Source organism: Rhinatrema bivittatum, chromosome 8 (assembly GCF_901001135.1).
Source record: "Rhinatrema bivittatum chromosome 8, aRhiBiv1.1, whole genome shotgun sequence".
NCBI lineage: Eukaryota > Metazoa > Chordata > Amphibia > Gymnophiona > Rhinatrematidae > Rhinatrema > Rhinatrema bivittatum.
The window spans coordinates 125,853,318-125,879,249 of record NC_042622.1 but is presented as its reverse complement, the minus strand read 5'-3'; the positions used below and the strand labels follow the sequence as shown (position 1 = coordinate 125,879,249).

Below are 25,932 nucleotides of genomic sequence, written 5' to 3'. Positions count from 1 at the left end.
AAATCTGGCCCTATAAGTGCTGCCTATGCACTTTTAAGGCATGGAGCCACAAGAGAGAAGGGAATGCATGCTGGGTATATATGGGGAGTGGACACAGAGAAAGCTGGGTGGGTGAGGGAGTAATGGAGAGAGATGCCTGGGCAGGTGAGGCTGACATGGAAAAAGAAAGATAGGATTCTGGTCAGGAAGTGGATGGAGACAGGATGCTGGGCACTGCAAAAAAGGGGCAAAGAGATTGGACTGATGCTGCTTTGCTGAACAGGCATGAAAGTGAGAAATAAGGATGATGGGGAGGAGAAAAAGAAGAGAGATGCTGGACAGGGGAATAGAGAGAAGAAATGATGGGCACTGTAGACAACGGGCAAAGGGAAAGGAATGCAGGACTTTGGATCCTGTCAGATATTTGTTACCTGGATTGGCCACTGTGGAAACAGGATATTGGGCTTGATGGAAACTTGGTTTGACCCAGTATGGCAGTTCTTATGGAAGAGAATAAGAGGATGCTGAGTGGGATGAGAGAGGGGGATGCTGTTTCAGAGCTGCCACCAATAGTCAGGTGTGTAAGGGGGAGGCAGCAAGACTGAAGTTTTGCCTAGGGCATCTAATACTTTTGAATTTTCCCTGATAGGAGTCCATATCTGGTAAATAGTGCCCTTCTGCAAGAAGGTTCATATCTGGAAGCATGATGACCAGCTGCAAGAGTAATGAGTTGATTCTAGAACAAGATTGGTACCTGGCCCTATGTTATCTAGACAGTGCAGGTTTTCCCCATTGCATGTATAGGCTTGTAGTTCGAGTTTTCTAAGTCGACTGATGCAATGTGGTGGGAAACCAGGCCTGCCTCCTCCTAACATAGGCCAAGAAGTAACCAGGAGGGAAAGAAGAAAATTAAAATCATGAGCTACAAGGGTGTTGGAAGAGGATACCCTTACCTGCTGCCAGTGTGATGGAGCTAAGTTTGACTCTGTACAGATTGCTCCTGACTCTCCATTGCTGTACCATAGGGTAGCCCATTGCCTCATTGTACCTGACATCACCTATAAAAAACACAATACAAAATATTGCAAGCAAACTGGAGATTATAAAACAAGACAACCAGATGTGAATGATAGGGCATATACGGCAGCAGAAACTTCAGTCTCCATTAGCGTTTGTCCACTGCTTTCCCTATATTACCATGAGAACAAGACTTGGATTTCCCACTAGCCAAAGTAGGCAGCTGCCCAGGGGCATGGAGTTGAAAGGAGTGCCCCTCGTCTATCCAGGCAGTACTTTCTTACAAGCACTGTTCAGCTTAAGTGGAAGCATCATATCAGATTTGTTCCCTTAATTGCTCAGGTACTCATAGGCTAGCAACAATCAGAGCACTGTAGGCTAGAATTGTGGCTAGCCAACATCTGCACCTTTAAGGGATTGGAAATTGACAAAGCACTGCCGCACAGGCTATGTGGTGCTTGTGACAAAGTGCCATCAGAAGAAAGAAGGCAACACCCTGCTGCCACTCCTGCATCCTTGAAGGGCATCCTATCCCCAACTCTTGCACCCAGGAAAGCTTAAAAGTTAATTAGGCCCTGATGTGAACAAAAGCTGGCTGACTAAAGTTGTGCTTTCAAGGTAACTATTCACATTTGTTTTTTCAGTGCTTAGCAATGGATTTCATTTTAAAGATCATGCTTGCTCTCTTCATCTTAAAATGTTTGCTATCACAAAGAACGAAAATGCATTAGTTTAATTTATATCTTTTTACTGTATTTTTTGTTTTGGTGTAATACAGCAAAATGTTAGGCAAAGAACAATATCACCATGAATTAAGCCGCAGAGAAATGATATTTCTGGCCATGGCTCACCGAAATGAACTATGGCCCAGTTCTAGAGATGCTGCTACTCCTGAAGCCCAGGCTGGCATTGGTATGAGAAAGCTCCAGTCTGAAAGTGTAAGAACACCGAGAGGTGCAAGTCGGAAGATATTTTCCCTTAGAAGTTCAAATCTCCTCTCTGCTGCTGGCAATACGTGGCCCAAGGCAAACCACTTTTCACTGGCCATGCATCGCTTTAGCCCACTGTAAATATAACTGGATTCCTTCCCCTTTCCTGCCTTTGGAAGTTTACATGTAGTCCTAGTTTCAAACCTATGCTACCAGACCATCTGCCCCAATGGAGGCTATATGTAGGTTTCTGCAAATGTTAAAACTGCATTGCAGTCTTGTTTGGTGGAAAAATGCTATATAAATCTATAGCATCAGTAGAATCTATTAAATGGAGAAATGCTGGGTAACTGGTTTCATATATCATATAAGAACCCTTGCAATGTGCTACCTGAGCCTAGACTGGGTGGTGCCTCACAATATATATGGTGCCCTTTGGGATATATTAAAAGTACGTACCCCTTAGGATATACCATTTGAAAGTGAGCTGCTGGAGTCTGCGCTAGAGGTGTTTCAGTTTTACGTTGGGGGTGTTGATAGTATTTCAGTTTTATGTTGCCCCTGATAGACCTCCACATTTCTATGGGCAGGATCTGGCTCCCTCATGTCTCTGGAAGGTGATATGACAGAGACATGAGCAGTGAACTGAACTGTGGCTCCCATGTGTCATCAGATCTCTGTTATCAGTGAGTATGAGATCCCTGTGCTTGTGCAGAGCTAAATGAAAGGTTGTTTATTACCAACGTGAAGCAGCCAAAGCCCATTCCAAACCTAGAGTCTTCAGGGTCAGTCCTATATTTTCAGCACACAGTTCACAGCTATAGCAGCTGATCAGTTCTCATAATTACATTCATCTAGCAAAGAGCCAGTGTTTAGAGAAATGTTTTCAAAGACCCATCAGAAAAACTATCATCATTTGTCAGCTTGCTTGATGTAGAAGCCCTCAGGCAACTGCCATTTTCAGCATCCATTCCTCCTGCTTTCCGTTTTCATGTGTCTCTCTTTGCCACAGCAAATCTATAGGACATTAGAAAAAGCCAGTACAACAGCAAAAGAGAGGGACCCTTACCGGTGAGCAGCTGGAGGTCTGGCAAAGGTTCCGAGAGAACACCACGGCACTGTTCTTCCACTGGAAGAGGGATGACTATTAGCCCATCAGCCAGCTGTGGGAAATCCTTAATGAAGTTGTTCTCCCTAGAAAGCAAATCAATGCCATGTGTGATTGCCTAAGAAAGCTCATAAGAGAATCAGTAGCAATGTGGGCTCAGTACAGAAGGACTTGTACAGACAGTAGCAGTGCCGGTAATTACCAAGAAGGATGGCATAGGTAGTAACATTACTACAAAAAAAAAATGAACCCTCTAAGTGTAAGAATAATCAAAATGTACAGAAACAATCTCACTTTATCAAAGTAAAGATGTGTGGCATGATTAATTTTAATTAAAGAGAATGACCATCATATTGCACTATATGATAAATATCATTAGGGTTCATAGTGCTGCCTTTAAAGTGTATGAGTTTTAATCATCAGTCATTCTACATTTTAAAGTGCAGAATTAAAAAAACATCAATGGGCAATTTAATATTCCCCTTGTGAATAACTCCAAAAGGAATTGTTCAAGTTTCAGAAAACCTCCTCCCTGGCAGCATCCAGACTATCTCCCCCAATTCCCACAGAGGATTTTGAAACCCATGAATAAATGGTTTACAGTGGGCTATGGCAGAACGTGACTATATGACACCCAATTTCCCTGTGTAGTATCTTGAATATCCATCCCCACTCCCACAGAGAAGTCAGGCATCCAGGATTCAGAAACCCAGGAATAAATGGATTACAGTGGGCTCTGACAGATTAATGCCTGTGATGAAAGATACCCACTCTCCCCACCATTATTCTGACATAATATCTTTTCTGCATTGGATAATAAAGAAGCTCTATGAATAGAAAATAAGGTGATATCTGAAAGGGATATAGTCACCCTGTGTACCCAGAAACCCTTAAACATTATTAAAGATCATAAAAGGAAGCAGTTTCTGCTGGGAGACTTGGTCAGAGAAACCAATTTGGGAAATAATTTTGATGGGGACACAAAAGTTAAATGCCTTCCAGGATCCTCAGCTAGTAAAAATGCCAACCAGATAGTCAACACAATTACAAAAGAAAGTAGAGACTCCAGTATCAATGTTATTATCCATCTGGGAACCAATGTCCTTACTAGACATGGTATCCTTGCAGTACAGAAAGATTTCCAAAATCTAGGGACAAAGATTAGACACATGGCAAAGACCATTGCCTTTTCAGAAGTATTACCTGTTTATGCCATATATAAAATTTCAATATCTGGCTTAAAGCATGGTGTAAATCGAGTGGTTTGGGTTACAGTGGTGGCTGAGGCCATGTATGGAATAGTAAAAGGTTATACTGTAAGGATGGTCTACATTTGTCCTTGGCTGAAAAGAGGATGCTAAGTGAGAAATTTAGAGCATATACTATGAGGCATTTAAACTAGAAGGTGGGGGTGGCCAAAGGCGGCCAATGAAAATGCCATGTCACCCCCAAGCAATACAGGAATTGGGAGAAGAAAACAGCAAAGTCAATCAGCTCAAAATAGCAGAAAAGATGACTAAGAAGAGCAGCAATCATAGGGAGACGAGTTGTAAACTTTGCCACAAATGCTTGTAGTCTGGACAATAAAATCCCAGACCTGCAGGCCTTAATGGTGGAAGTGGACTTTGACATAGTTGCTATTACAGAGATCTGGTTTACTGAGTCTCATGATTGGGATACGGCTATATGGGGCTATAACTTGTTAAGGAAGGACAGAGAGGACAGAAAAGGGGGATGAGTAGCTCTTTATGTCAAAAACAATATGCAAGCAACTGAGCTGCAAAGATTGTGGGGTAGAAAAAAATCATTATGGGCCATCCTAAAAAAAGATGATGGTGCATCCATTTTTACTGGAGTGGTTTACAGGCCTCCAACTTAAACAGAAGAACCAGACAGAGATCTGGTTGAAGACATCCAAAAGGTGGGAAAGAAGAGAGAAGTGTTGATTGTTAGGGATTTTAATCTGCCAGATGTAGACTGAAGAATCCCTTCTGCAGAATCTACCTGAAGTAGAGAGATAGTGGATGCCCTTCAAGAGGCTCTGTTCAAACAAATGGTAATGGAACTCTCGAGGGAGGGAGTTATACTTGATCTAGTGCTCACTGATGGGGATAATGTCTCTAATGTCCAGGTGGGTGCCTACCTGAGCATCGGTGATCATCAAACTGTATGGTTTGATATTGCAAATGGGATAAAGAGAGGTCACACGAAGACCCGAGTTTTCAAAAATATAGACTTTGTCGAAATAAGGACATACCTGGAGGAAGAACTAGAAGACTGGGAAAAAATGAGAGAGGTGGAACAACAGTGGGCCAAACTAAAAGGAGCAATTTCAAAGGCAACAAATCTATATGTTAGAAAAGTAAACAAGAAACCGATCTGGTTCTCAAAGGACGTGGCTGATAAAATAAAGGCAAAAAACCCAGCGTTCAAGAAATATAAAGGATCCCAAAAAGAGGAACACAGGGAAGAATATCTGGTGAAACTGAGGAAGAAGAAGAAAGAAATTACAGCAAAAAGTCAGGTGGAAGAAAGGATTTCCAAAGAGGTAAAGCAAGGTGACAAAACATTTTTCAGATATATCAGAGAAAGGAGAAAGAGGAAAGGTCCGAAGAGGTATAGTGAAATTGAAATGTGACAAAGATCAATGCATGGAGAGAGATGAAGAAATGGCTGAAATATTAAACAAATACTTCAGTTTGGTGTTCACTAAAGAAGATCCTGTTGCGCTCCACTGGCTGGGAGCACTGGGGGTGATGGAAGTGTGCCCCTTGTGGTAAGACGGACCTCGTCTAGCGTTGAAGCTGACCAGGCCCCTACCGACCTGCATGTCTGGATGAGGCCAACCATGCAAGGTTGGTCTCTGAGTGGTCCTCTGACTACTCCCAGCCCTTTTGGACCTGGTGCAGGGAGCAGCACAGATGGCAGGGTGGACAAGGGCTGAAGCTTGAAGGCTGAGACGAGGGTTTCACAAATGAGGGCTGATGCGAAGACATCACAGACAAGGGCTGGGAAGGTAGACATTGGCACTGTCTCTCAGGGCGTTCTACACAGCCTACCTTCACAGGTGGACCCAATGGGCTGGTCGTGGACCACCCTGTCCCACTGCATGCCCTACATAGCCTAAGGAGACTGGTCACGGACCACGCGGAGAGCGGGACAAGTGCAGGAAACGAATCCAGCTGGCATAGAATCCAGTGACTGGAAACAGGAACCGGACAGAACGGATTTACCCTCAGGGTGGCCACCTGGAGGACTGGGAGAGCTGGAACATTGCAGGAACAGACATCAGGAAGATCAGGAACAAAAGGACCTCTAGCCATCAAGGACATCAGGTCTTCAGGAACATCCGGAGGGCAGAGACAGAGGATGTCAGAAACATCAGGACGTCAGAGACTGGAATCAGGAACAGCAGAGACAAAACGAAGAGGGATCCCTTGGAATACTGGAACACCAAGCAAGAGCAGGAACATGGAGTCCAAGAGGAGGGAAAGGCTCCTCAGATGACTGGCTCAGACAACTGGCTTAGGCTCATTGCGAAGGCAAAGCTGACTGGAAGTTGAAGTCCTTTTATAGGGCTGAAGACAGGCGACTCCCTGGGAGGAATTTGGATGGGCCACACCTAACTGGCCCAACACACTGAGGAGAAGTGCTGCGGGCCGGCCCCTAGGGAGAAGGGCGTGGCCCAAACCAGGAAGTCCATGCAGATGCATGCAAGCCTCAGGCAGGCCCCAAGGGTATCGAGGCCTCCCAGGCCCTGGAGCAAATCCTGGATAGTTCGTAGGCGAGACCCCGGCTTCGGAGCGGCCTCCAGGAAGAGGTGAGGAGCCTACCGTAGCACCGCTACAGGAGGATTCATAACAGATCCTGGGGAAGGATAGTCTTTAGTTGACAAGACTGTGGATGGGGGTGGAGTAGACGAAACTGTTCACAGAAGAGAATTTATGGGAAGAACTAGGAAAACTGAAAGTAGACAAGCCATGGGGCCGGATGAAGTACATCCCAGGATACTGAGGGAGCTCAGAGATATGCTGGCAGGTCCTCTGAAGGACCTGTTCAATATATCCTTGGAAACAGGAGTGGTACTGCAAGATTGGAGAAGAGCGATGGTGGTCCCGCTTCACAAGAGTGGGAGCAGAGAGGAGGCTGGAAACTACAGGCCAGTTAGCCTCACCTCGGTGGTGGGAAAATTAATGGAGACTCTGACGAAGGAAAAGATAGTGAACTATATATAATCCAGTGGGTTGCTCGACCCGAGGCAGCATGGATTCACCAGGGAAAGGTCCTGTCAGACAAATCTGATTTAATTTTTTGATTGGGAGACTAGAGAAATGGATCAGGGAAGAATGCTTAATAAAATTTACTTGGATTTTAGTAAAGCTTATGAATCAGTCCCACATAGCAGACTTGTGAACAAAATGAGAAGCTTGGGAGTGGATGCCAAGGTAGTAGCATGGTCTGCAAACTGGTTGACTGACAGGAGACAGTGTATTAGGGATGTGAATAGTTTTTGAACGATTAAAATTATCGTCAGATAATTTTAAAATCGTCCTAAATCATTAGAGTGCACGATACAATACAAATGCCCCCAATTTATCGTCAGGGGCATTTGTATTGTATCGTTAAATAGGGTGCGGGAAAACCGGCACACCAAAACAAACCCTAAACCCACCCCGACCCTTTAAAACCAATTCCTTACCCTCCCCCAACCTCCCGAACCCCCCCAAAATGTTAAATTACCTGGTGGTCCAGTGGGGGGGGGGGGGGGGCGTGTCCCAGCGCGATCTCCCGCTCTCGGGCCATTGGCGCCATTTTGGCTGCCACTAATTAAAATGGCGCCGATGGCGCGATAAAAAAAACAAAACACCCGACCCTTTAAATCGACCCCCCTTAGCCTCCCCCACCCTCCTAACCCTTTTTTTTTTAGGGAGGCCCGCGCCGCATGGTAGGAGCACTGGATGGCCGGCGCCATCTTTACTCATCAGCCCCTATTATACTATACTCTATATAATAGGGGCTGATGAGTAAAGATGGCCGGCGCCATCTTTAAAGATGGCGCCGGCCATCCAGTGCTCCTACCATGTGACAGGGGCCGGCCAATGGCACGGATACCCTGTCACATGGTAAGGGCAAAGGGGCATCGGCACCATTTTTTTTTGGAACAGCTGATGCCTGGGAACGGGAAATCTCTCCCCGAGGCCCCCCTGGATCTCTCCTCTCCCCGAGGCCCCCCTGGATCTCTCCCCGAGGCCCCCCTGGACCACCAGGTAATTTTAAAAGGTTTTGGGGGGGTTGGGAGGGTGGGGTCGATTTAAAGGGTCGGGTGGGTTTTTTTTTTAGCGGCGCAGGCCTCCCTAAAAAAAAAATTAGTGATGTGAATTGGAATCGGAAACGATTCCAATTCACATATCTTAACGATCAGATTCCCCCCCCCCCCCCCCCCCCAGCCGAATCTGATCGTTAAGACGATCTGGCACATGATTCACATCTCTACAGTGTATAATGGTAAATGGAACCTACTCTGAAGAAAGAACAGTGTTAAGTGGAGTGCCAAAGGGATTGGTTTTGGGACTGGTTCTGTTCAATATCTTTATGAGCGACCTGGTGGAAGGGATAGAAGGTAAAGTTTGCCTATATAAGGATGATACTAAGATCTGCAACAGAGTGGACACGCCTGAAGGAGTAGAGAGAATGAAAAGTGATTTAAGAAAGCTTGAAGAGTGGTTGAAGATTTGGCAGCTGGGATTCAGTGCCAAGAAGTGCACATTCATGCATCTGGGGTGTGACAATCCAAAACAGCTGTATGTGATGGGCAGTGAAAGACTAATGCACATGGACTGGGATAGGGTCCTTGGAGTGATAGTGTCTGATGATCTGAAGGTGGCGAAGCAAGGTAACAAGGCGATAACTTTAGCCAGAATGATGCTTGGTTGCATAGAGAGAGGAATAACTAGTAAGAAAAAAGAGGTGATAATGCCTTTGTACAGGTCTTTAATGAGGCCTCACCTGGAATACTGCACTCATTACTGGTGCCTGTATCTCAAAAAGGATAAAGAGAGGACAGAGGCGGTCCAAATAAGAGCGACCAAAATAATGAGGGGTTGGCATTGGAAGACTTATCAAAGAGGCTGAAGGATCTGAATATGTATACCCTGGAAGAGAAGAGGTGCAGAGGAGATATGATACAGACCTTCAGATACCTGAAAGGTTTTAATGATGCACAATTGTCAAACCTTTTCCATTGGAAAGAAATCAATAGAACTAGAAGTCATGAAATGAAACTCCAGGGAAGATGACTCAGAATCAATGTCAGGAAATATTTCTTCATGGAGAGGGTGGTGAATATCTGGAATGCCCTTCTGGAGGGGGTGGTGAAGATGAAAACATTGAAGGAATTCAAAGGGACATGGCATAAACACTGTGGGTCCCTAAAGGCTAGAGGATGGAAATAAACAGTGCATTGGGGGTAACTGGAGGTAACTTGCTGGTGTGGCAGTTGCTACTCTTAACAAATAAATCTTGATACTGTTAATGCAAATTCATCATTTCTCTCTGCTTCAACGGCATTAGGAAAAGGGGAATTGGATTCAGACAGTAACCTGTTGCAGTCCTGGTCACTAGACTAGCGACCGGGTCCTTACCTGCTTTTCCCTGCTCCAGGCTCCGTCGGGAACCACCGCATTTCGGGCCTTCTAGGCCGCATTGCAGCGGCATCTCCACGAGGGAGATGCCGCCAAAGATTGCTCTTGACTCCGCCCCCTCTGAGGCATGCGTGCAAAGAGCATCGTTTTAAAGGTCCAGCACCTGGAAGTGCTGGACAGCCCCCAGGATGACGTCAGACACCGGCAAAGTACTTAAGCCGGCGTCTGCCTGCATGGAGCTGCCTTGCAACGAGGTCTCTCTGGTGAGTGTCTAGTTGCATTCCAGTTGTTCCTGCATTGGACCCTGCTGTTCCTGACTCCGCTCCTGCTGTTCCTGACTCCGCTCCTGCTATTCCCTGTGCCAGCTTCTCCGGATCTTGATCCAGCCCCTGGTTTGTTTACTCTGGCTTCTGTCCCACGGCTTGCTTCCGACTCTCGTGTCCTGCTGCCTGCCTCGACCCTCAGATCGTCTTCTCTACTCGTCTCACTGCCGTCTCCTAAGTCCCAGCGGTCCTGGTCCCTACGGGCTCCTCCTTGGGGGATCTTGGACTTCCAGGGTGAAGTTCCATCTTCTCCGCTAGTCTCGCTGCCATCACTTAAGTCCCAGCGGTTCCGGATCCCTACGGGCTCCTCCTGGTGGAATCTCGGATCTCCAGGGTGAAGACTCCATCTGTCCGTCCGCTGTGTTCTGCCTCCCTGGCCTACCTTCTTCGGCGGAGCTCTCTTTCCGCCAGGGGCCGGACCCAAGGTCCACCATCCAGTTTGCAACAGTTTGCAAGGCCATGGACCCCGGCAGAAATGCCCGACTGCAGGCCATTCCTGGGATGGCCCAACGGACTTCAGCAGCAACAACACTGCCTCGATGTCTTGGCAGCCACCAATCGAGCGATTGGCAAACCGGTTAGATGCCTCCCCGCCGGAGTCGCCACCGGTGCCTCCTCCAGCTCCTACTGTGAACGTACCACCCCACTCAGCTTCCAGCCCCATCACGTTATGGGGGCGATGCCAAAGGTTGCTGAGGATTCTTGAACCAATGCTACATCAGGTTCTCTCTGCTTCCAGGCCAATTCTCGTCCGACTCTGTGAAAGTAGCCTACATTTTTTCTCTGCTTGAGGGGAAGGCGTTGAATTGGGCCTCACCAATGTGGGAGTGCCAGGATCCTATGTTGCACAACCTTACAGCAGTTTGTCCTTAGTTTCAAACAGGCCTTTGACGAACCCGCACGCCTACCCACAGCAACGTCAGAGCTGTTACAGCTGAGACAGGGATCTCGGTCCCTGGCAGATTACGCCATTGAATTTCACACACTCGCTATGGAAGTGGGCTGGTGCAATGACAGCTTGCAGGGGGTCTTTCTGGAAGGCCTGTGGGGCGCATCAAAGACGAGTTGGCCACCAGAGACATTCCGGATAACCTCAATGAAGTGATTGATTTGGCCGGTCGAATCGACCGACGTCTCCAGCAGAGGGCCAAGGAGGGACGTTCGTTAAGCCGTCCCATACCACTAGCCCCGGTCTTCTCTAGACCCATGATGACACCCTCTGGTCAAAAGGGAACACACGCAGAGTCGTCAGCTGAAGAGTCTATGCAGATAGGTTGCACACCTCTGGCGGCTGAAGAAAGGCGGAGGAGCCGCACGCTGGGGTTATGTTTGTACTGTGGCGGAAAGGGACACTTTCTAGCCCAGTGCAAGGAGTGTCCGGAAAACGCTCAAGCCTAGGCAGTATGGAGGGGCCACTCCTAGGCTGTGTTAATTCTGTTCCTCAATGTACAGTTCCGGTGACGTTGAAATACCCTGGAGAGTCTTTCCACACTTTGGCCTTTATAGACTCTGGAGCAGGAGGGAACTTCATTCTATCTGATCTGGTGCAACAACTACAGCTACCTACAGTCCCGCGGAGTCCTCCACTACGTATTACGTTTATCCGTGGGACAGTCTTGCCCGGAAGTATCTCCATTTCCACAATGCCTCTGACTCTCCGGACGGGAGCGCTACATTCAGAAGAAATATCCTTCTTAGTTTTGGAAAAAGCAGTACATCCAGTGGTGTTGGGGTTGCCGTGGTTACAGCAGCACTCCCCTATAATTCATTGGGATACGCTACAAATAGCACAATGGAGTTCCTCTTGCTTTACCAACTGTCCAAGGTTTCGGGTCCTCCCAGGGTACCTCTGCTAAACACTTCCGTATTGCCTCCCACACCTTACCGGGATTTCGCAGAGGTCTTCTCAAAGAAAAAAGCGGAGATCCTGCCCCGTCATTGGCCCTTTGACTGCGCCATAGACTTACTGCCTGACACCACACCGCCGCGTGGCCGAGTGTATCCATTATCCCTGCCAGAGACAAGCGCCATGTCTGAGTACATCACTGAAAATCTCGCTTAAGGATTCATCCGTCCTTCTCAATCCCCAGCCAGAGCAGGGTTTTTCTTCATGGGAAAGAAGGATGGTACATTCAGACCATGTATCGACTACAGAGGCTTGAACGCCATTACTAAACGGGATCACTACCCGCTACCTTTAATTCCAGAGCTCCTAGACAGATTGCAAGGAGCTAAGTTCTTTACCAAGCTCAATTTGCGAGGGGCTTACAATTTAGTCCACATCCATCCGGGAGACGAATGGAAGACTGCCTTTAACATGAGACGGGCATTACAAATACCTAGTAATGCCTTTTGGGTTGTGTAACGCTCCGGCAGTCTTCCTAAATCTTATGAATGAAGTGTTAAGAGAGATGCTGCACTCTTATGTCATAGTATATCTGGATGATGCTCTAATCTATTCCCGAGATCTACAGTCTCACCGTCAACATGTCAGACAAGTGTTGCAGATCCTGAAGGGACAATCAATTGTACGCCAAGCTCGAAGAGTGGTATGTTTGAGGCGAATCACTTCCCTTCCGGGTTATATTGTGTCGTCCACTGGTTTTCAAATGGATCCAGAGAAGGTATCTGCGATCACCAACTGGCCCTGTCCCACGGGGATAAGGCCTTGCAGCGATTCTTGGATTCGCGAACTTTTATAGATATTTTATTCCTCACTTTCTCTGAAGGTAGCACCGCTTACCGCTTTGACTTGGATGCTAAAGAATGGCCGGAAGTGGCTTGTCGAGCCTTTGAAGAGTTAAAACAGGCCTTTTTGATGGACACTTGTTTGTACCACCCAGACCCCGCAACGCCCTTTATTGTAGAAGTTGGATGCGTCCAGCATTGCCGTGGGAGCGATACTCAGCCAGCACTCTGACTCAGGCCAGTTGCTCCCATGTTCCTACTTTTCTAAAAGCTTTTCCCCCGCCGAATGCAATTTACAGGCACTGGGGACAAGGAACTCCTGGGGTGATCAAGCTAGCCTTTGAAGAATGGAGGCAATGGTTTAAGGGTGCAATCCATCCAGTCACCGTATACACCGACCACAAGAACCTGGAGTTCTTGTGTCAAGCACAGCGACTAAACCCCAGACAAGCCAGGTGGTCTCTTTTTTTTTTTAATCGATTCGACTTTACTCTTCGCTATCAGCCAGCAACAAAGAATGTATGTGCTGATGCTCTATCTCGAACTTCTGAGGTAGAGGAAGAGGAGGAGCGTCCTCAGTACATCCGAGACCCAGCCAAGATTAGCCTGGCAGCAGTAACTGTAAGTTCACAAGGGAGAACAGTAGTTCCCAAGCATCTCCGGAGAAGGGTTCTCAGCTAGGCTCATGATTCCTTGTCCGAGGGTCATGCTGGTTGGGACAGGATGCTGGATTTACTAAACCGCTACTACTGGTGGCCAAATTTAAGATGAGATGTCCTTACCTATGTGAGTTCATGTCCCATGTGTGCCAGACAGAAACCGCAAATTGGTCAGCCATGGGGGTTATTGCAACCACTGCCAGTTCCTACCGAGCTTTGGACTCATATAGCCACAGGACTTTGTGGTTGATTACCCTCTTTCCAATGGCAAGACAGTCATCTGGGTCACGGTGGACTGCTTTTCTAAAATGGCTCATTTCATGCCATTAGCCAAATACCATCTGCACCAGAGCTGGCACTATGTTTTCTCAACACATCTTGCACACTCATGGACTTCCGCAGGGACATTGTCTCAGATCGAGGTCCGCAGTTTACGGCCCGATATTGGAAGGCTTTATGCAAAAAGTTTGAAGTGCAACTCAGTTTCTCTACAGCATTTCATCCGCAAAGCAATGGTCAAACAGAACCGATGAATCACTCCCTAAAGACATTTCTTCGGGCTTTGTTAACGACAAACAAGACAAACTGGGTAGAGTTGTTACCCTGGGCTGAGTTTTCCTATAACAACCAGATTCACTCTGCTACTGGGAAATCCCCTTTCCAAGCAGTATATGGAAAACAACTTAAGCCACCATTACCCCTGTCTGTGTCCATACCGTCACCAGCAGCCCAATTATCGGCTCAGCAGTTATATGGACTCTGGAATTCCATTCAAGATAAGCGCACTACTGCGGCCAAGACTGCTAAAAGACATGCCTGCCGACATAGTTGACCAGCACCCGTATTTCTTCCAGGAGATCGAGTCTGGCTCAGCACAAAAAATATCCACCTCCGGCTGCTTCCTAGGAGGCTAGCGCCTAAATATTGTGGACCATTCCGAGTGGCAGAACGTATTGGAATGGTATCCTATTGCTTACGCTTGCCTACTACGCTACGCATCCACAACATATTCCAGTCTCCCTCCTTAAACCGGTGGTTTTCTCTCGATTTCATCAATGTCCTCTGGATGCAGCAGCCACACCTACTGCCGAGGATCCCACATACCAGGTTCGGGAGGTCCTTGATGTTCGTTTCTTCAACCGTTGACGGGAGTACTTGTTGGCTTGGGAAGGATGTGTTGCTGAGGACAACACCTGGGAGCCTGCTCGCAACATCCTAGACAAGTCTCTCTTGCGGCAATTCCACTTGGCTCATCCTAGTAAACCGGGTCCTTTGAAAAGGGGGCGTAAGGGAGGGGATACTGTTGTGGTCCCGGTCGCTAGACTAGCGACCGGGTCCTTACCTGCTTGTCCCCGCTCCAGGCTCCGTCGGGAACCGCCGCATTTCAGGCCTTCTAGGCTGCATTGCAGCAGCGTCTTCATGAGGGAGATGCTGCTGAGGCCCGCTCTTGACTCCGCCCCCTCTGAGGCATGCATGCGAAGAGCGTCGTTTTAAAGGTCCAGCACCCGGAAATGCTGGACAGCCCCCAGGATGACGTCAGACGCCGGCAAAGTACTTAAGCCGGCGTCTGCCTGCATGGAGCTGCCTTGCAACGAGGTCTCTCTGGTGAGTGTCTAGTTGCGTTCCAGTTGTCCCTGCGTTGGGTCCTGCTGTTCCTGAATCCGCTCCTGCTGTTTCTGAATCTGCTCCTGCTGTTCCTGTGCCATCTTCTCCTGATCTTGATCCAGTCTTTGGTTTGTTACTCTGGTTTCTGACCCCGGCTGCCTTCTGACTCTTCGTGCCTGCTGCCTGCCTTGACCTTTGGATCGTCTTCTCTACTCATCTCACTGCCATCTCCTAAGTCCCAGTGGTTCAGGTCCCTACGGGCTCCTCCTTCCCGGGCAAAGAACGATCCCTGAACTTACCGCAATTTACCCTGGAAGAGTGGCCAAAATTCCCGCTGAGAAGCGTTGTTGGGAGCACTGCTGGCGCCTGGGGAAACAACTTTGAGCCCTCCTGATCTGAGGATACCCACCACTCCAGGTACAATTTCACTATCAGCAACCGCTGATTTGAACATAGTACCGGTGAGTCCAGTGAACAAATTAGAGGGAGCGGAAGCGATGTTGAAGGAATTGGGAATATCCGCGGAGCGGCCAAGGTCAGAACCGCAGAATGAGGGGTCCCTGATACTGCCAAATCTTGGTAGAAGTAGTGAGCGGTCTCGAGTGGAATCTGGAGAAACCGTCGCAGAGGAAGATCTTTTGGGGGCTCAGGGCGGAACTGTGGTAACAGACCTTGTTAAATCGGGACCGGTGACTCTAGAATCCCTATGGGAATTGACAGCCTCATATGGTCCACGTTTTCAAGGGCTGAAGAGACAGTTAAATTCAATGTCTGAGAAGTTGGATAAAATATCCCTGGAACACGATGTAAAAATTTGTGAAAACATAAGCAAGATTATGGAATTACAAACAGCAGTAAAATTGACACAGGATGTTTGTCAAGCTTTAATTCAAAACAAACAAGTGACCAACAGAAGTGTGGAACTCACTGAAAATAGACTGAGGAGATTGAATTTAAGACTTGAATTTCCCAAAAGTAATTGGGGAATTACCCCGAGTGATTTTGAGGAGATATATAATAGAAGTATTAAGAATACCATCTGATCAGATTCCAACTATAAATAAAGTCTATGTCCTCCCATTTAATAGAAATAGGGAAGGTAATCAGACACAATTTAATGTAAGTAACTTGACTGAGATTTTAGAATCTTCTGCAGAAGTATATGAGAGAGCGACTTTACTGGTTTCTTTAACTACTGAAAATTATGTTAGCTTATTTATGAAATTCTATTTTCAACATATTAGTGAAAGTTTCATGGGTCAAAAGATCCAAATATTCCCGGACTTATCTAAGATTACACAGGAAATGAGGAAAGCCTTTCTCTCTATGAGACTGGATTTGAATACAATAGGGGCTAAGTTACTTCTAAGATACCCCTGCAAAGGGGTTGTTACCTTAAATCGTGATGTATATATATTTTATGCCCCAGAACAGCTTAGGGTATTCTTAGACTTAGAAAGAGGGCTTTTATAACCTCCTCTCCAAATGAGGAACCGGGTTTAAAGCATATACAGATCAATGGAAAGAGGGTTAAATGTTGTCTAGCACGCTAATGTGTTTGAGATATGTTATTATATCTTTTCCGCAATAACCTCCCATGATTTCTGTTCTCCTCTATTTTGTTTTCCTGAAAAAAGTTGTGGTCTAAATAATGGAAGATGCTTTTGTTATTTTCTTTTCTTGAGGTGAGAAAATATGTTACAGAAATTTCTGAGCAAAGCTTTCTTTGTAAAAGGTTTAAAAAAGCCAATAAAGAAAAAATTATAAAAAAAAAAAAAAAAGGATAGTCTCCGCCTAAGCTTGGAGTCTCCTCTCTGCCTCTGGTCTCTTGACTTTGTACTTTTGCCTGTATAAACTTGCCATTGATTTTTGGTCTTGTACACTTTCCTATATATCCTTGCCCTTGTTCTGTGCCTAGGTCCTACTCTGTCCAGACCCTGCTAGCCTTTCTGCCTTGCCTTTGTTTTGTCTTTGCCTTTTGTGGACATATCTTATCTACATGTATTTCGTGTTGTTTTCCTGTCCTGCCAGGCTTTCCTTTGATCTTCCTTGTCTATGTGTTTCTTATCTCTGCTCTTGTGCTGTCTGGGCCTTCCAGTGGCCCTGTTCCCTGTCAGTCTCCCAGTGGCCCTCCTGCTCCCTGCGGGTCTCCCAGTGGCTCTTCTGTTCTCTCTGAGCCTCCCAATGGCCCTTCTGTTCCCTGTGGGTCTTTCAATGGTCCTTCTGTTCTCAGTGGGCCTTAGTGGCCCTCCTGTCTCTGGTGGGTCTCCCTGAGGCCTCCTATGTTCTATCTAGGTCTCCTGGTGGCCTATTTCTCCTGTATATTGCTTGCCCTGCTCTTTGTTTCGGTCTTGCCTTTCTTTGTTCCTTGTCCTCCTTGGCTTGCCAGTACACTCTTTGTCCTGTGTGTACCCTGTTCCTGACCCAGTACACTGCTCTCCAGAAGACCTGCCAGCCACCAGCACCAGAGGACCCAATCTGAAGGGAAGGTAGCTGGTCAGGCAGAAGATCTACACTGGTCTTGCCTATTCTTGACCCCTGCATAAAATCACGACTGATTGCCTACTCCTGATTCCTGCTTCCCCCTGCCTCAAGGGTATAACCAAGTTGTCCAGCCCGGCCATGACTCAGAGCCCCCATCGGTTGCCACTGACACACAAGACTTCATCAGCACCATTCAAGCACAAGTCTATATCAGTGCCATCAAGCATAAATCCCTAGTGCCATCAACTGAAAAGTCTCTGGCACCATTGATGAATAAGTCATTGACACATCGGGCCTCGGAACATCAATCATAGATGCCTTTGCCCATTAAACCATTGGAAGCATTGATGTATCGTACTGCAAATCTTCGTACACAGCTATATGCTGGTCAGAGGCATGTTCTCTTCACTAGAGCAGAAGATATGATCCTCATTCCACCATCATTTACTACAGCACTCTCACCAATGAAACTGCTTTCAGAAGGTGTGCGTCTAGAAACACCAGATCCTATTTGCTTTCTAGTGCCTCTTATTTCCAATCAGTCACCAGCACAAATTCTACAAAGCCTGCAAGATGTGCAACATTCTATTCTAGTATCAGAAGAAGAAGATGTTCCACCACCTACATCAGGTCAGGGGTAATGTCAGCCACTTTATCAAGTAGCGGAGATGGTGAAGGATTTCTTTTCCTCATTAGTGGATAAGGAGAGGGAAACATACGATTCAACCTTTCCTTTCCAAGAAGCCATCTCTACTTCCATGAGAAAGAGTCCCAGAATCTACAATAAACATTGATTCTCCATTAGAATTACTGCAAGCGGCTTCTAGCTCATAACATTTTTGCTTACAACAGACTCTAGCCACTCTGAGAGTATGCACTAGGAGTTCTCTCCTCCAAGGTGACCAAGGATTCCTCCTCAGTCACCAGCTGCATTATTGGAGTCCTGGATCAGTGTTCCCACGCCTCTAGGCTCTGAGGAAGGAAATTCCCTCTGACCCCCTTTCAGAACCTCTATAACACTCGTCTCCCCTGGATGACCTTTCCTAGTTCAGGTTTCTGGACAAATTAGAAAAAGCTCTTGAAGTGAATGTATATAAGAGCAAAGACCCTCGTGCAGACATTTTAGGCTTCCTCCAGGTTCTGGAAGCTCCAGGAGATCCAGCAGTGATACCAGTTCATCATATCCTGTAAGAGTTACAAATGAAAAAGTAAATGGAAAAACCCCACTTCTTGGTAAAATTATGTTTCAAAGCTCCATGTGTAATCCACAGCTCATTAGTTCTATATGGTTCAGTACTTACACGACAGTATACAAAAAATGAAACTGTTTCTTCCATCCAATGATAGCAGAACTGCATATTCTCAGCCACTATTGGATACTGAAGAATGTATATACCTTCTACTTCAGTCTATGAAGCATTCAATATCACTTCACATTCCTTGTCGAACTCCATTACAGCGTGCCATTTGGTCTGGTTGAGAGCCAATGCCCTACGTGATGATGTCCTCAAAAGGTTAGTGGACATACCCTACCTCGGGGATAATCTTTTGGGAGATAAGTTGAGAGAAACAGTAGCTCAGATTAAGGAACAACATCTGGCAGAGCAGTCCCTCTCCAAGGGATCAGAACAGCAGTCTTCTGAAAGGTGTCCACTATGCTTTTAAAATACCTTATTTCCAGAGATGCCCCTTCCAGAGCAATAACTTCCAACTCATGCTTGGCAGCATGAACACTGTCAATCTAAAACAGCACAACAGACCAGTCCAAGCCTGGGCCCAGTTTCGAACACTCTTCAGACACAGCAATTATACTTTCTGGTAGAGAGAAAATCCACCAAGACCTAGAATGGTGCAAGATCACTAAAGACTGCTGGGTTCTCTGTGAAGTCTGGATATTGCTTGCATTTCTGGCTTCCTCACGGCTCAGCCTTCAATCTGGATTTGTTTCACTTGATACAGATCCACCGGGAAGTGGAATTGCTCCTTGAACAACAGGCAATAGAATTGGTGCCTCCCCAGATGCATGGCCAGGGGTTCTATTCCTGCTACTTCCTCATTCCAAGAATCAGGGGGACTGAGACCACTCTGGATTTCAGAAGCTTGAATATGCATATACTCAAGAAAATGTAAATTAATTCCCTCCACATAAGCCTTTCCTTCATACCGAAAGGGGAGTGTATGTGCGCTCTGTTGTGTTCTGCAGCCGCAACCCCCCTACCTCACCCTGCAGTGGTGGGCCACCATGGCCAGCATTGAGAAAAGCCGTGGAACTCAGGCCCATCTTGCCCTCGCACTGACGCGGGCCTCCGCGGTGGCTGCCGGCAGAGGAAGTGTCCCTGCTTCTCCCTTGCAGCGTTGGGCTGCCTTCCTCCATGGCCAGGATCCAAGATGGCCACCATAGGCACGAGGCCGCACCTCCTTACAGGATTTAAAGGGGCCTCGTCCTTCTAATTGACTTCACCTGTGCCTGATGGGCCAGGCACAGGGAAGTATATAAGGAGACTGTCCACAGCCATTCCTCGACTTGGCAACTTTGTTGTTTGAGTCTGCTTGCTTCAGTGAGTCCTCCGGGTTCCTTGAGTTTCTGATTCCTGCTTCTTCTTGGTGATCCTTCGGTGTGTGACTTCGGACTGGCTAGTGGTGATTCTTTGATGTGTGACCTCGGACTGGCAAGTGGCGATCCTCTGGTACTCGACCTTGGACTTCCTCCGGACCACCCGTCTTCAAGGGCCCACCTAAGTCACAGTGGCCTGGGTCACTATGGGCTCCTCCCGAGGGAACCACGGGCTTCCAGTGATGAAGATCCAGTTGGCCCTTGCACCGACCTCACAAGGTCCACCTAAGCCCCAGCGGCCCGGGTCCCTATGGGCTCCTCCCGGGGGGGACCGCGGGCTTTCCAGTGGCGAAGATCCAGTTGGCTCTTCTCCAATGCCATGCCTCTTCATCCTGTCAACCACCATCTCAGCCTTCAGCACTGTAGGCCAGCCAGCCCTGTCTTCTGCTCCGCCTCGCCACCCGATGGGGGAACCTAGGGAGCCATCTCCTAAGGTGATTCATCCTCCTGTCGGTCCAAGGGTTCACATCCTGATCATAACACGCTCTGGATCCAAAAGATGCTTATGCTCATATCCTCATCCACCCTTCCCATTGCCAATACCTATGTTTTATGGTGAATCATTCTAATTATTAATACAAGATGCTCTCCTTCGTCCTCTCAGCTACATTGAAAGTCTTCAAATGCCGAGCTGTAACAGCAGCTCATCTATGCTGTCAGGATATCCAGGCCTTTCCCTACCTGGATGACTGACTTGTGACAGCAAATTCCCAGGAAGCAGTTTTAACCTCCCTGGAAAAATCGATGTCTTTTATAGTCATTGCATTTTCTTGTGTATTTTAAGAAATCAACTTTGCTTCCATTCCAGAAAATCAAGTTCATTGGGGCCTGAATATATTCTTTGCAGGAGAGAGCTTTCCTTCCTTCAGATTGGGCTCAAATTCTCCAAGCATTGGCTTAAAGACTGTTGAACACATATCAATCAACTGCCAGAGAAGTGCTAGTTGTTCTTGGTCACATGACAGCAGCAATCAATGTAGTTTTGCTTACCCACTTTGCACATTCATCACCTACAATGGGGTCTTCATTTCTAATGTAACAGCTTACTCAGCCACTAACAATCAAAATACAGATTTCAATAGAAATGAAGCAGGCATTGATTGGTGGCTAGACCCCTTCATTTTACAAGAAGGGAACATTGCTGCATCAAGCTCCCCATCAAGTAACCTTAGTAACAGATGCGTTCACAAAGAGTTAGGGGGACCACACAGCCCCCTTTCAAACTCAAGAGATGTTGGTCTTTCTGGAGACAATTTCAAATCAATTTCCTTGAGTTAAGAGTGATAAGGTATGCTTTAACAACTTTCACTTGCCTCCTGTAAAGAAAGAACAATCTTGTCCAAACAGACAATCAAGTCACCATGTTCAATATGAACAAATAAGGAGGCACAGGATCTTGGACACTGTGCCAAGAAGTGATAAAAATCTGGAAGTGGGCATGCAGACATCATGCTGTACTGCAAGGACCTACCTTACCAGAATCTCCAACACGGCAGATTGCCTCAGCAGAATCTTTCTCCCATACAAATGGTCCCTTCAGCAATCCACAGCCAACAGACTGTTCAGTCTCTGGGGATTTTCAGCAATCGACCTATTTGCATCAGAATAAAACAGAAAACTAGAAAACTTTTGCTCCATTCTCCCCAGCATACTAAGATCTGCCCAGGATGTTTTTCTACTCGACTGGAATGCAGATCTCATGTATGCTTTTCCACCGATACCTCTGATAACCAGAATGGTGCAAAAAATACTGAAATATTGGGCCCATCTGATCCTCATAGCTCCAGCATGACCCAGACAAATCTAGCTCACTTATCTAGTACATCTTTATAGTCATCCTCCATTATCTCTTAGATCAGATTCATATTTGTAAACTCAAGAGAAGGGATGTTTATTTCATCCAAATTTTCCCTCCCTCAACTTGACAGCTTGGCTGTTAAATGCTCAATGATAAGACTATTCTTTACCTAAAACAGCTGAGGACATATTAGGGTCTTCAATAAAACTTCAAGTAGAAGAGCTTACAGTTTCAAATGGAAAAGGTTTTCCATATAGTGTCAATATAACAATTTGTATCTGTTCACATGCAAAACAAAAGAGTTACTAAATAATCTGCTCTGGCTTTCTGAATCTGGCCTTGCCATCTCATCAGTAAGAGTTCATCTCAGTGTCACAGAAGCTTACCATGTTCAAACCGAGTGTAAACCTATCTCCATTCATCCCTTAGTGTCAAGATTTATGAAAGGCTTGTGGGGTACTAAACCACCAATCGTAAAACCTCCCATTCCATGGGATCTAAATATGATACTAGCACAACTGATGAAGCCACCCTTTGAACCGTTGGAGACTGCCTTACTCAAATATCTAACAAGGAAAATATTCCTGGTTGCAGAAATTTCAGCCAAAAGAATCAGCAAACTTCAGGCTTTAGTTCATTATCCTCTTTATATGAAGTTCTAGTGTTCTTCACCCACCCAAAGATTCTACAAAAGGTTGTGTCAGCTTTCCAATTTAATCAAGCCATCATGCTACCTATATTCTTCCTGAAACCCCACGGACATGAAGGAGAAAAAGTCCTTCATACCTTGAAACGTAAACAGATCTTAGCTTACTACAAGAAAAAAAACTCAGTTTCATCGTCAGTCTTCTCAGCTATTCTTCTCTTATGGTGCTAGTAAATTGGGCATTGCAGTGGCCAAACGTACATTGTCTAACTGACTTAACAGTCTGAATTGTGCACTGCTATAGATTAGCAGGCCTACACATTACAGACACCATCAAGGCTCATCAAGTTAGAAACATGGCTGCATCACTGGCTCATCTGCAAGCTGTGCATCTTGAAGACATTTGCAAAGCTGCAACGTGGTCATCAGTAAACACTTTTACGTCCCATTATTGTCTGGACAATCTCTCAAAGTGACAGTAAATTCAGACAAGCAGTTTTGCATAGCCTGTACACCCAGTAGTCTATTCTCCATGGTGGGGTCTGGGTTGCTTATTCAATAAATGCTCCATTGTAACCCTCAGCTTGAGGCTCCCCACAAGTTATGTCTAATTCAGTTCTGATTATCAACAGAAAAAGCCAGTTTGCTTATCATAAATGGTATTTTCTGTAGATAGCAGGATGAATTAGCCAGCCATACAAAATACCTGCCTGCCTCTCTGGAAAGATGACTACCCAGTTAGATTTAGCTCCAAAATTGACTGAGATGGCTCATGAGACAACACCCAAGTGGGAATTCCCATACCTGCTCAGTAGAGCAAAAGCTCTACTAGCTTTGAGAGAGAGGTCCATTCAGTGTTACTGAATGATATAATCCACGTTATGGATAATTCATCTTGTTATCTATAGAAAAAACACTGTTTAGAATATCCAAACTTGCTTTTTTCACTGTGATTTTTATTTCATGTGCTTAACATTGTGAATAGCTCCCATCCCCCCAACCCGAGCTACTCCCACCTATATGAACTTAAGTAAATCAGAGGGTACTTCTGTGCAGATCCTTCCAGAACCCTATGCTGACATGACACTGACATATACAAAGTATAAATACATCAGGAACTAAAGGAAGGACAATTATAATAGCAGGAGGCTATGGCCACAAATAAAACCAACATACGATGGAAAATCTGGTCTAAACAGTGACTGAGAAAGAAATACTTTTATCATTTCTTAAAGAGCCATCATATCATAAAGTGCATAGACCATAATGTAGGATGTTCAATCCTCAATTTTAATCAGAGGTGCAAAGTCTGTGCTAATGTATTTTTTGAATATTTTTGTACGAAAAAGTCCAACAAATATGGCAAAATATTATTAAAGATGGTGATAGAGATGTGAATCGGAACCAGAATCGGTTTGGATTCCGGTTCCGATTCAGCTTGTCATGAAGTTCGGTATAGAAAAATGTTAAATAAATAAATAAATAAATAAATAAAATATGTGGGGTTTTTTTGCATTGGGCCCGATCGCGGTTTTGTTTATCAGCTGCGCCCGAGCGGATAAACAAAAAACCCACCCGACCCTTTAAAACTAACCCCTTAGCTTCCCCCACCCTCCCGACCCACCCCAAAAAACCTTTTACAGATACCTGGTGGTCCAGTGGGGATCCCGGGAGCGATCTCCTGCTCTGGGCCATCCTCCTGCTCCGTCGGCTGCCACTAATCAAAATGGCGCCGATGGCCCTTTGCCCTTACCATGTGACAGGGTATCCGTGTCATTGGCCGGACCCTGTCACATGGTAGGAGCACTGGATGGCCGGCGCCATCTTGTGCTCTTACCATGTGACAGGGGCTGACCAATGGCACCGGTAGCCCCTGTGACATAGTAAGGGTAAAGGCTATTGGCGCCATTTTGAATACTGGCAGCCGACAGTCCGAGTGCAGGAGGTCACTCCTGGACCCCCGCTGGACTTTTGGCAAGTCTTGTGGGGGTCAGAAGGGTCCCCCAAGACTTGACAAAAGCCCCTGGTGGTCCAGCGGGGCTCCGGGAGCGATCTCCTGCACTCGGGCCATTGGCTGCCAGTAATCAAAATGGCGCCGATAGCCTTTGCCCTTACTATGTCACAGGGGCTACCGGTGCCATTGGTCAGCTCCAGTCACATGGTAGGAGCACAAGATGGCGCCGGCCATCCAGTGCTCCTACCATGTGACAGGGTCCGGCCAATGGCACGGATACCCTGTCACATGGTAAGGGCAAAGGGCCATCAGCGCCATTTTGATTAGTGGCAGCCGATGGCCCGGGAGATCACTCCCGGGACCCCCACTGGACCACCAGGTACCTGTAAAAAGTTTTTTTTTTTGCGGGGGGGGGGGGGGGGGTTGGGAGGAGGGGGAAGCTAAGGGGTTAGCTTTAAAGGGTCGGGGTGGGTTTAGGGGTTATTTGTGTGCCGTTTTTCCCGCCCTCTCCCAAAATGATAAGGGAACCCCCACGATCAATATCGTGGGGTTTTCCTATCGTTTTGGGGGAGCCCCCGATTTCTGACGATTTTGAAAATATCAACGATATTTTTAATCGTCCAAAGCCCGATTCACATCCCTAGATGGTGAGATGAAAAATATTTTTCCATTCTCAATGCTCCAGGGCACACCATATTGAAGAGTTGTGTAAATCTCTATGGTCTTGAGGCAGATCCTCCTCCCCCAGTGCAGCATTGTTTGCCTTGCCAGGAAAAGACCTGAGCAGAAGTTCTAAGACTCCCTCATCAGTGCAGGCCAGAGCCACGGGGTTGATTCCATTTGGCCGCCCTGCATCAAAGAAAATGTGCTATCTGTTGCTGAAGCTGTTGGGAGTACACAATGAAAAAACATAAGCATTCAAAGCACAGTGTATCAGAGCTGTAACCATCGATGCAACCATCATTGGAAGTGTCGGTGCAAACTGTGTCAACTTACGTGGTGCAATCTGCATTAAGATGCTCAATGCAGGATCCTTTCATGTACTCGATGCATGGTGCAACGAAGTACTCAATGCACGGTGCATCAACATGCTTGGCTCACTATGTACTGACAAACTTGATGCGCAATGCATCAAAACAATTAATACGCGGTGTATCAAAGCGATCTTAGTATGATGCATCAAGGTACTAAACATCACTTGGACATTTGATGTAGACCGCATGAAAGCAGACCACATTGGCACCCTGAATGCATGGTGCTCTGTACCGAATTGATGCATTCTGCATCTTCAGCACTCTGGCTCCTCAATGCATCCAGATTCCTGCACTTGAGAGTGCATGGCACAGAAATGATGCAACTGGCACTTCCATCAATGCAGCATCGACTGGATTCATTGATGTGAACAAAACTTCATTCATCGAAGCAAACCAAGTCAAAATCTTCAAAATCATCAAAACATGCTATCTGTTAAAGCTTTAATTATACAA

General features: G+C 46.4%; 1 protein-coding gene across 3 annotated transcripts in view; it reads right to left on the bottom strand.

The window, feature by feature from the left end:
- Window positions 1-25,932, bottom strand: part of ASTN2 (astrotactin 2) — a 1,130,819-nt gene that overhangs the window by 574,885 nt on the left and 530,002 nt on the right. For all 3 annotated transcript variants that reach the window (XM_029612108.1, XM_029612110.1, XM_029612109.1), the window contains 2 exons: window positions 2,995-3,119; window positions 933-1,037 (listed from right to left, as the gene is read on the bottom strand). In XM_029612108.1, the coding sequence (XP_029467968.1) occupies window positions 933-1,037; window positions 2,995-3,119 (230 nt within the window). The remainder of the gene's footprint in view (window positions 1-932; window positions 1,038-2,994; window positions 3,120-25,932) is intronic.